The 12,272-nt window shown below is 39.2% G+C and overlaps 1 protein-coding gene across 1 annotated transcript in view; it reads right to left on the bottom strand.

Moving 5' to 3' along the window:
• Nucleotides 1-8,353, bottom strand: part of LOC136858629 (uncharacterized) — a 71,298-nt gene extending 62,945 nt beyond the window's left edge. The window contains exons 1-2 of the mRNA XM_067138330.2: nucleotides 8,277-8,353; nucleotides 2,725-2,752 (exon numbers count right to left, since the gene is read on the bottom strand). Of these exons, the coding sequence (XP_066994431.1) occupies nucleotides 2,725-2,752; nucleotides 8,277-8,336 (88 nt within the window). The 5' untranslated portion in view covers nucleotides 8,337-8,353. The remainder of the gene's footprint in view (nucleotides 1-2,724; nucleotides 2,753-8,276) is intronic.
• Nucleotides 8,354-12,272: the final 3,919 nt, after the last annotated feature.

The following is a 12,272-nucleotide window of genomic DNA, read 5'->3' as shown; positions in this document are numbered from 1 at the left end:
AAAGAAAATTTCAAGCAGCACTGTTCTGTAGATATTATTGTTTTAATTTTTAAATGCTTATTTACAAACTGGAATGTATAAATGATTGAATTATCTGAAGAACACTAAAGTTGTGACTTGCCGTATTTTTGTCTGACAGGAGATTGAAGAGAGTGAGGTTGGTGGACCCACTTTACGAACAAGCTACAAATGTTCGTCGCAAATTGCCAAAGCTGGGAAACCCTTCGTGGAAGGGAATGTAATCAAGGAGTGCCTAATGGACGCGGCGGCATGTATTTGTCCTATGGAGCTAGTTGAGAAATTTCACAAAATCTCTCTTTCTCCTCACGCTGTACCTCGCAGAATAGACAATATGGCCGTTGATATGGAACAACAATTAATGGAGAAGGCAGCAAATTTTTATCCTTTTCCATCGCCCTCGATGAATCAACCTACATTGCGGACACAGCTCAGATCGTTATTTTCTTTCGAGGGTGGATGACGATATTCGGCTCACCGAGGATTTCCTAGACTTGGTAGCTCTCAAAGACACCACTACCGGTTTCGATATTTTCAAAGCAGTGGAGTGTGTTTTTGAGTCAATGGGATTAAAATGGGAGCGGTTCACGAGTGTAACGACGGATGGAGCTCCTGCATTACGTAGTCTACGCACGGGGTTCCTCAGCTATATAAAATTAAAAATGACTGAGAGCGGTACTACCCTAATGGCGGCGATCCAGTGCTTGATACACCAGGAGGCAATCTGTGCAAAAGTCGACAAACTTAAAGACGTAATCGGAACAGTTGCGCGAGTGGTAAATTTTATTCGATCCCATGGACTCACGCGCCGTTAATTCAAAGAATACCGGGCGAGTTGGCCGTGCACTTAGGGGCGCACAGCTGTGAGCTGGCATTCGGGAGATAGTGGGTTCGAAGCCCACTGTTGGCAGCCCTGAAGATGGTTTTCCGTGGTTTCCCATTTTCACACCGGGAAAATGCTGGGGCTGAACCTTAATTAGTACCTTAAAGACCACGGCCGCTTCCTTCCCATTCCTGGGCCTTTCTTGTCCCATCTTCGCCATAAGACCTACCTGTGTCGGTTTGACGTAAAGCAAATAGCAACAAAAAATAAAGTCAAAGAGTTCTTGGATGACATCGAAGTGGAATATCCGGATATCCCGTACCATGCAGAAGTAAGATGGCTGAGCAAGGCGAAGGTGCTTCATCGAGTTTTTAGCTTGCGGAATGCAACAGATACCTTTTATGACATGAAAGGGTGGCCCGAAATTATTTTGCGTAATCTTAAGTGGGTGGCGGACTGGGCCTTTTTAAGTGACATTACTGTCCATCTGAATACCTTGAACACTTCGCTTACCGAGGTCGATAGCTGCAGTCGCTTAAGTGCGACCAGTATCCAGTATTCGGGAGATAGTAGGTTCGAACCCCTCTGTCGGCAGCCCTGAAGATTGTTTTCCGTGGTTTCCCATTTTCACACAAATGTTGGGGCTGTACCTTAATTAAGGCCACGGCCGCTTCCTTCCCAGTCCTAGCCCTTTCCTGCCCCATCGTTGCCATAAAGACATATCTGTGTCGGTGCGACGTAAAGCCAATAGCAAAAAAAAAAAAAAAAAAAAAAAAAAAAAAAAAAAAAAAAAAAAAAAAAAAAAAAAAAAAACGCTTCAGGGCGAAAAGCACAATATCTGCTATTTGGTGGAAGAAATTCAAGAGTTCAAATAAAAATTGATTTTGTGGGAAAACCAGTTGTGTGCAAGGAACACAGGACATTTTCCATTGGTTGAAGCAGTGAAATAAGGTGTCGACATTGATGAGTACTTGCAGGCAATTCGCCAATTACAAGAAGAGTTTGAAAAGAGATTTTCTGAATTATCAGAACCCCAAGCGGTGTTAGATGCAATTGTTCGAACATTTTCTCTTAGCGCAGACAGTGCTCCACAGCTATTTCAATTAGAGTAGCTTGAACTGCAGTGCAATGTTCGTCTTAAAGACCGCTTTCTAATGTCACGAAGTTTGGAAGAATTTTATAGTGGCTTTCCGCAAGAAGAATACCCCCTTTTATATATACATGCATATAAAGTTCTATCAATGTTCGGCTCAATGTACATTTGTGAGCGTTTATTTCCGGTTCTTAAGCTTACCAAAAGTAAACACCGTGCAACGATGAGCGATAGAAACTCGCGTAATTGTTTAAGAATATTGGTATAATATTGGTAAAATTTTGTTGAATTTTCCTCTCAGGTATGTTCAAATTTCAGTTTTGAATAAATCGCATTACTGTATTCTTTACTTAACACTTGATTTCGTTTCCTGCATATTCCATACATCGGAGTATCTTTCGATTTGTATATGCGATATATTTGTTATGGCAAAACAGCCCTATCAATATGATGTCAACAAACCCACAAAAGCCGTCGGACGAACGACTGTACGTACGTATCTAGTTAGCGCGGTCCGAACATCGTCTGTCTCAGGTCTCCTCGCTGCCACACTGTAGTGGTGGTAGGGGAAGGAGCGCTAGTCTGACTGCCCAGTGCTCCCCGAGCGCGGGCGCGCTCTCGGAGCGCAATAGCTGGATGGCCCTGCTCTAATCTAATGCTAGAGGGACATGTATTTTGTGACCTCCAGAATATCAGTATACAATACAAACTAACATAAGGCAGTGTAAATAGCAACAAAAGAAGGTTAATGAAATCTGTATGAATGTAAGACAGAGAATAATGTACGAACCTTTTGTATGAAGGAGGTCTGCTGCACCCTGAAAACAAAAGGAAACATAACTGCATTTTAAGGAACAAGCAAGTGCAAATTCTGGTTATTTATAGAAACATGAAAAGGAGCAGGTAACACGATAAACACAATGACAGGTCAATGTCAGAAGAGGGAGCAATAGAAGGTCAACAATTTAGATGACTGAGTTTGATCTACAATATTTGAAAGAACCTTTTATATAGCGCTTGAAATAGTTATGCATCATGCACCATCTTTTTCTTTTTTTTGTAAAGGGCATGTCAAACTTGGATTTTCTGTTTTGAGGAATTTCTTCGGCCATCCTCATCTTCTCAATCAATTGATGGATTCAGTTTTTCCTTTCTTTCTTTTCACTTTTACCCCTATTTTCCTGAATAATTTCAGTTTGAATGTCTTCCCCTGTACGTGGGGGTGGTAAAGTACATTCATGATATCTCCTGCCTGTTGTAAGAAGTGACTGAAAAAAGGACATCCACAGCCTCTTGATTAGGTTGCCCACAAACCCTCTAACTGAATTTGGCATTACTTCCACTTACATGTGGCAGTCTCCTCATTTATAACTTTCCTATCCACACTTGCATGGTCAACTCTTGTTCTCTTCCTACCCCAACAGTATTAGGTTTGCAAAGCCTACAGGGTCTCATTTTCATGCCTTTTGTGGTCTTTCTCTTTCTTTCTTTCTTCAAAGGCTTGGACCTCCTCTCTTTTTCCCTATGATTAGTATTAATAGAGGATGGTTGGCCAGTTGTACATCCTCTTAAAACAATGATCACACCATGTTGTTTTCTCCACAACTTTAATTTTTTAAAAGTTGTTTCATTTGCATTTGTATGTCTTCAAAGATAAGTAACTTTATTGTTGAAGATGAAAAAAATGTTGTATTTTAGTGTGTGTCATTATCATTTTATGAAGAATACAAAAACCTAAAATTGTTCGTGAAACGAAATATTTTAAAAATAAATTAAAGCTATTTCAAGCATTTTTCTTAGCTGTACAATAAATACTGGTCAAGAAATATGAGTAAAATAGGTGAGGGAAATTTTACAGTGATTAAGAGACACCACATCATCTGCAGACTGTCTGGCAGGAGTTGTCCTGGTAAGCTGTATGCACTACACACTGACCTTGTTTTTATTTGTAAACAAATTACATAGAATTTTACTTGCTTTGGTAAATATAATATGTCATTAGAGAGCTGGATCAGATGTTGAATATGAAATGTAGGGTTTTGGGATGAAGTAATTATCATACAGTATTTAACAACACCACCATATATTGTCAGACCATTGACAGCCATCAGCTACCAATCCATCAGGACATTACTGGCAGTGAAATTAATAGGCTCTGCACCAGAAGAGCACCTGGTGGTCCTGATGGTTAAGGCATCAAGTCTCTGTGATCTGACACTATGGTTAGCAAGTTGAGTCCCCATCTTAGCTCTAATTAACAAGAAAAGGAAAAAATTTGAATTGGAACTCCAATTAATGGGTACAAGAAACAACTTAATTGGAGCTTCCCACTTGGAAGGCTAGCACACAGTGAGCCATCTGGTGACAAATGAGAGCATCACTTACAATAGACCAATGGTAAAGTATTCTCAAATATAACCATCATCATTAGAGAAGTCTTCCTCATGGACGAACAAGTTTTCCTTCTGAAATGTAAAGAATTTCTCCTTGTTTTCTTGACATGGCAAAAGCCCAAAGCTATAATATCATGTCTATCTATACAGGCTGTGAAAGCATCAATCTAAATATTTTCTTTCTCTTTTCTTTTTGTTTTTATTTTTTTTCTCACGTTCTAGTTCGTGAACAAAGGGCAACGGCTGAGTGGCCTAGTAAGTGACCCTGAGAGTTGGGTACCAGTTGCTATGGAATGGGAGTAGGCATCTCAGACATATTCTGAGTCATGGCCCTCCTTTTGCTCAGGCGGCTAGGACTATACAATTCACCGGTGGTGCATAACCCGTTAGAGGAGACATCCTCACTTGGACTATGTGTAAGTAGGGTAGCATCCTGCTTCATGAACTTACCAAGCTCAGAACATTTTAAGCAAGCCTCAGACCTATAGGAGTAATGGAGTCCCACTCCCATTTGACAGGCGAGGGACTCCTTGGAAACAACTTGGCGAACGAAATGGAATTCGATGGGGAGCTATCAATATTAATGGGGCTTATGGAAGAAAGAAAGTAGAACTGGTTGAGTGAGCAAAGAGGATGCATCTGGATGTGCTAGGAGTAAGTGATATTAGGGTAAGGGAAGATAACGAGGAAGAGATAGGACATCATAAAGTGTACTTGACGGATGTTTGAAAGGGAAGGGCAGATTATCAGGAATACCATTGCGTGCAACATAGTTTCTGTTAGGCATGAAAATGAGCATATGATGTGGGTAGATTTGGCAGTTGAAGGAATTAGGGTGAGAATTGTGTCCATGTATTCACCATGTTAGGGTGCAGATGAGGATGAAGTTGACAAGTATATGAAGCATTGAGCTACATCGTAGTCAGGGTCAACAGCAAGGATAGGAGAGTGCTAATGGATGATTTCAATGCGAGAGTTGGAAATATAACTGAAGGATACGAAAGGGTGATTGGAAAATGTGGGGAAGATATGGAAGCTAATGCAAACGGGAAGCATTTGGTGGAGTTCTGTGCCAGTATGGGTTTAGCAGTTATGAATACATTCTTCAAGCATAAGGCTATTCACCGCTACACATGGGAAGCTAGGGGTACCAGATTCATAATAGACTATATCTTAACCAACTTCAAATTAAGGATATCTGTTAGGAATGTATGGGTTTACCAGGGATTTTTTAATGATACAGACCACTATTTGATCTGTAGTGAACTAAGAATCTCTTGGCCTAGGATAGAGAAAGTGAAATCTGTATGCAAAAGAATAAGGATAGAAAGTATCCAGGATGAGGAAATTAGACCGTGGATACGATCAGTGAGAAGTTCCAAACAGTTGACAGTGAGCAGGTTCAGGATATAGAAAGAGAATGGGTGGCATACAGGGATGCTGTAGTAGAAACAGCAAGGGAATGACTAGGAACAACTGTGTGTAAAGATGGGAAAAGGCGAATATCTTGGTCAAATGATGAAGTGAGAGCAGCTTGGAAACATGAAAAGAAGGCTTACCAGAAATGGCTCCAAACAAGGGCTGAGGCTGACAGGGAATTTTACGTAGATGAGAGAAACAGAGCGAAACAAATAGTTGTTGATCCAAAAAGAAGTAGTGGGAAGATTTTGGTAATAACCTGGAAAGGCTAGGTCAAGCAGCGGGGAAACCTTTCTGAACAGTAATAAAGAATCTTAGGAAGGGAGGGAAGAAGGAAATGAGCAGTGTTTTGAGTAATTCAGGTGAACTGATAATAGATCTCAGGGAATCACTGGAGAGGTAGAGGGAATATTTTGAACCTCTTCTCAACGTAAAATGAAATCTTCTTGGTAGTGTTGCAAACAGCCAAGCTCATGGGGAGGAGGAAAATGATGTTGGTGAAATTACACTTGAGGAAGTGGAAAGGATGGTAAATAAACTCCATTGTCATAATGCAGCAGGAATAGATGAAATTAGACCTGAAATGGTGAAGTATAGTGGGAAGGCAGGGATGAAATGGCTTCATAGAGTAGTAAGATTAGCATGGAGTGTTGGTAAAGATTGGACAAAAGCAGTAATTGTACCTATCTATAAGCAAGGGAACAGGAAGGATTGCAACAACTATCGAGGTATCTCATTGATTAGTATACTAGGCAAAGTATTCACTGGCATCTTGGAAGGGAAGGTGCAATCAGTAGTTGAGAGGAAGTTGGATGAAAACCAGTGTGGTTTCAGACCACAGAGGGGCTGTCAGGATCAGATTTTCAGTATGCGCCAGGTAACTGAAAAATGCTACGAAAGGAATAGGCAGTTATGTTTATGTTTCGTAGATCTAGAGAAACCATATGACAGGGTACCGAGGGAAAAGATGTTCGCCATACTGGGGGACTATGGAATTAAAGGCAGATTATTAAAATCAATCAAAGGCATTTATGTTAACAATTGGGCTTCATTGAGAAATGATGGTAGAATGAATTCATGGTTCAGGGTACTTATAGGGGTTAGACAAGGCTGTAATCTTTCACCTTTGCTGTTCGTAGTTCACATGGATCATCTGCTGAAAGGTACCTATAAAATAGCAGGGAGGGATTCAGTGAGGTAAAAATGTAGTAAGCAGTCTGGCCTATGCTGATGACTTGGTCTTAATGGCAGATTGTGCTGAAAGCCTGCAGTATGAAATCTTGGAACTTGAAAATAGGTGCAATGAGTATGCTATGAAAACTAGCCTTTCGAAGACTAAATAGATGTCAGTAGGTGAGAAGTTCAACAGAATTGAATGTCAGATTGGTGATACAAAGCTAGAACAGGTCAATAATTTCAAGTATTTAGGTTGTTTGTTCTCCCAGGATGGTAATATAGTAAGTGAGATTGAATCAAGGTGTAGTAAAGTTAATGCAGTGAGCTCGGAGTTGCGATCAACAGAATTCCGTAAGAAGGAAGTCAGCTCCCAGACGAAACTATCTTTACATTGGTCTGTTTTCAGACCAACTTTGCTTTACGGGAGCGAAAGCTGGGTGGACTAAGGATATCTTATTCATAAGTTAGAAGTAACAGGCATGAAAGTAGCAAGAATGATTGCTGGTACAAACAGGTGGGAACAATGGCAGGAGGGTACTCACAATGAAGAGATAAAGGCTGGTTTAGTAATGAACTCAATGGATGAAGTTGTATGCATAAAGCAGATTCGGTGGTGGACTCATGTGAGGCGAATGGAGGAGGATAGGTTATGTAGGAGAATAATGGACTCTGTTATGGGGAGTAAGTGAAGTAGAGGGAGACCAAGACAATGATGGTTAGACTCAGTTTCTAACGATTTAAAGATTATAGAACTAAATGAGGCCACAGCACTAGTTGCAAATAGAGGATTGTGGTGATGTTTAGTAAATTCACAGAGGCTTGCAGACTGAATGCTGAAAGGCATAATGGTCTCTAATGATAATGTATGTATGTTTCTTTTTTGTTTCATCTTGGTACAGGTCATGAATGCCCATAGAAAAATGTAATGGAATTAATTAAGAGATACAAAAAGTTATCAAGATTATCGTTGACTCTTATCTCGACTACAAGAAGTCATGCTTCTTGAGAGGACTCTTCTTATTGAAAATTGTAACAACCTGATTAGAAGAAGTGGGTCTAAGTTTGAAACCAGCTTATTGCAATATCCTGAAAGCCTAGAATTAAGTGGGTTAAAGTATTTAGCTCTCTGTCCCAGCCACCTTTGCCTGCAGGAATTAACCTGGTATTAATTTTCTTGCAGGCTGAGCAAGTCTTTCCAGAAATGAAAGTCATTCTTTTAAATTTTTTATCATTCTCATAAGGAATCGAACCCATCTCCTTCTGAGTAACCAAAGCACTTCCTTATCAGCTTAGCTAGACAGTCTCAATTAATCATTAGAAAAATAAAAAATAAAGGAGTCATCTTAATACATACCACACTCCAGGAGTTTGTAAGTGTCAACAGGAGAAATATAGAAACAACAATGATGCCCATGGTGAAGACTATGAGGTTTCAATGGGGAAGTGGTCTGAATTTATAATACAAGATAACAACTTAATGAGAAGATATCCTTAGGGGAAAAAAATATGAAATGATCTGGACTGATAAATTAAGAATGGAATACAATGGAAATCATTAAGAGATACAAAAAGTTATCAAGATTATCGTTGACTCTTATCTCGACTATAACGTCATGCTTCTTGAGAGGGCTCTTCTTACTGAAAATTGTAACAACCTGATTATAAGTAGTGGGTCTAAGTTTGAATCTGGCCTAATGCATATTTAAAAAAAAAAATACAACTAATAATGGGGTACAAGGTTGCAATAAAATCAGTTATTCTTTTCTTATTTTATATTAATTTAATTGCTTCCATTTACATGGGTAGCCATTATGACAAAGAAGACTTGAATGTCTTCTGTAACATCAGTCTTACATGACATTGCTCTGATAGTACAAATCCGGAATTTTGAAGATGGAAAGAATATTCTTTCGGCAAACTTGGAGAAAATATCAACTTCTTGTAAGTCTTCGAGGCTGATTCTAAGCACCACTAAGATATCTTTGTCTGAGGAAAGTCAGTTATTTTTTCTTTAAAACAACTTTCCATGCCTGGCTCCATGACAGAAAGGTTGCAATCATGGCCTTTGGTTCAGTGTCCTGGATTTGAGTCCTGGTCTGGTTGGGGATTTTAACACACCCCACTTTCAACAACCTCAGAGATATACAAATTGCTTTTTTTACAAATTGCTTTATTACATAAAATCAGCTTCATGGTCCGTATCGCACTTCAATAGATTCACAATTAAGTATTTATTTATTTTCCACCTAGTCGATACAATGATTGCTTAACGCAATTTTTAATGGTCAAAAGTGGTACATGTTTCGTATATTATCAACATCTTCAGCCACATAACACTGTTTAGATGAAAAATATATAAATTGACAAAGTAATGCTTTAGAGGAAGTGTCCTTAAAATTAACGTTTTTATTGTGTATATTTGTGTCCTTCGTAAATATTTATATACATTTCACTTTTTATTAATATCTATTGTACATAGCTTGGATCTTTGTAATTTGGCTGTTGCTGATCCTGAATTAAAAAATATTAAAAAATTAAGTTAATTGATTGTGGAAGCTGTTCAGAATTGAAATAATTATACGGAATACTTCAATAGCGATGGCAAAAAACCCTCTGTGCCATCAGATTGCTGCCTATTTTGTCGATATTACTTAGACTGTCTGTAGGTTCTTTCTTTGTCTTCGGTTTACAGTAGCAAGTCAAAAAACCTAAGACTTGGTTTATGGGATCTTCTTCAGCACAACCACTCTTTTTCATTTCATTAATTGTTCTTAGTTTCCTACAAAAGGATCTGAGAATGCCTTGGATTTTTTAATACTGAAGCCTTTATTTGCTCAGAAAGTCTGATAATAGTTCATAAACACAGTAAATTACAGTTTCTGTATTCTTCACATGACTTTCAGTTCATTAGGGAAGACTTCTGTGGAGCTTTATGAACATATTTTGTATTTTTCCTTGTTTATGTCATTTATTTTCATGTATCAGAAACACCACCAAGAATGGAACTGATGCATTAAACCGAAAGGTTGGCTGTTTATTTCCATGTACGGGCATGGGTAACAAAATTGTGCTCCTTGTGCCTCTGCTGGTTGAACATTTAAAGTGGTAGTTCTGGTGCGCAACTTGGAGTGTATGCTTCAAAAGCACCTAAAAATCCTGTCTGTGTAAATGGGCCTATTGTACATAAATGTTTTTTGAATTGTTAATGCACTGTCTATTACTAAGCCTCTATGGTGGCCATGATTGTTAAGCATCATGTCTGCATGATCTGACACCACGGTTCCCGTTTGAGTCCCGTTGATTGGAAAAATATTCACCATCAGAACATTGGCCAACAGGGTAGGAGAGGTGGTCATATATAATTGCTAATCACTAGACTGCATGCCTAACACCTGGATTCACTGGGTTTCACCCTCTCCCTCCCTTCATTTTATCATATATCACAGCATTCATTTTATTTCGTTAACTCCTCTGATGAGGTTGACATCAGGAAGGCCATTTGGTCATAAAAATTTTCTACGAAGATTCATCTCACTTCATACCTGACCCCGTAGAGAAATGGGCAAGGGTTGGACATATACCACACAGCACCCCTCACGCTTTTTTGAATTATTGTTTTTTACTGACAGCTCTTTCCAAATGACTTGAAATAATGAGTAATAGGGAGGTACTCATGGAAAATCTATTCATCTGTATTCTTGTTCTTAATATACTGGATGGATAATAGAGAGTGAAGCATGTTTTCGATAGAAAAAATATGTCAGGTTGAGCAGCTCAGATGGTGGAGCGCCTGCCTTCTATTCTAAGCTCAAGCTGGCAGGTTCAATTCTGGCTGAGTTTGTGGTATTTTGAAGGTGCTCAAACACATTAGCCTCATGTACCCCTGTGGGTGGGGGTGGTAGAATATCACACACAGTATCTCCTGCCTGTCATCAGAGGTGAATAAAAGGGGCCCCAGGGGCTCTTAACTTGAGAGTGTAGGTTGGAGACCACAGGCAACTTAGCTGAGTTCTGGCATTAGTGACAGGTGCCTCACTTTCATCTTTCCTATCTGACCTCCCTCGGTCATCTCTTGTTCGCTTCCAACCCCAATGGTATTCAGCTTTCTGAGCCCTAAAGAGCCTCATTTTCATGCCCTTTGTGGCTCTAGTCTTTCTTTGGCCAATACCTTCATTTTTCGAAGTGTCAAACCTCTTCCATTTTCTTTTTGATTAGTGTTAATACAGGATGGTTGCCCAGTTCTACTTCTCCTTGTCCCCCTGTGGGTAGGTGGGTGTGGGGTAAAATAACACCCACAGTATCCCCTGCCTGTCGTAACAGGTGACTAAAAGGGGCCCCAGGGGCTCTCAACTTGGGAGTGTGGGTTGGCAACCAAAGGGCCCTTAGCTGAGTCCTTGCATTGCTTCCACTTACTTGTGCCAGGCTCGTCACTTTCATCTATCCTCTCCAACCTCCCTTGGTCAACTCTTGTTCTTTTCCCACCCTGACACTATTAGAGCATTCGATGGCTAGGAAGTCTTTCATTTTCACACCCTTAGTGGCCTTTGACTTTCTTTGGCCAATATCTTCATTTTTTAAAGTGTCGGAACCTTCCATTTTTTTCTCTCTCATTAGTACTATGTAGAGAATGGTTGTCTAGTTGTACTTCCTTTTAAAACAATAACACCACCACTCTGCCTTGTGTTGGTAGATTTACCACCATACTAAAGAACTCCTGTGGGACAAAATTCTGGCACCTCAGCTCTCAAAACCATAAAAATAGTTGGACATCTAATAACATTATTATTAACTTGATGGAATATGGTATTGTGGTACTGTACTCAGCTGATGTGTGAAATTATATCATTTGTAAAATGTTGAATTTGCTTACACAAACTTGTCAGTGAAATCCTGACCAATGATATACCATTCATGGCAAGAATTTTTTTTGACACAATTTGCACAAAATTCAACCTTACAGAAGATGTTTAGCCATAGTATTGAACTGTAATGTTTCAGGGTGTAGGAGTATTTGAAAATATGATGACAATCTGTTTCTGTAAGTGATTGTGATCAGTAGATTTACTTTTACATGTTAAAAATCTCCCCCCATGATCCATAGCCTTGGCTTGACTGTTCCTGACCATTTAAAGTTAAAAACTTCATTATTGTTCCGTATTGAATAGAGAAATAAGATGTACAATATAATAGGTTAGGATCCACCTTTCAATACTCCGTAATAAGATGGTAAGAAGTAGTTACAACCTGTTTAATGGGACCGGTTTCAACACATTTTAAGTGTCATCATCAGCCAATTTTCGAAGATCTTAAAACAACTAGCACATTGAATACAGGCAAAAAATTAACAATG

This window comes from Anabrus simplex, chromosome 1 (assembly GCF_040414725.1).
Source record: "Anabrus simplex isolate iqAnaSimp1 chromosome 1, ASM4041472v1, whole genome shotgun sequence".
NCBI lineage: Eukaryota > Metazoa > Arthropoda > Insecta > Orthoptera > Tettigoniidae > Anabrus > Anabrus simplex.
This window is presented reverse-complemented; position numbering and strand designations above follow the sequence as displayed.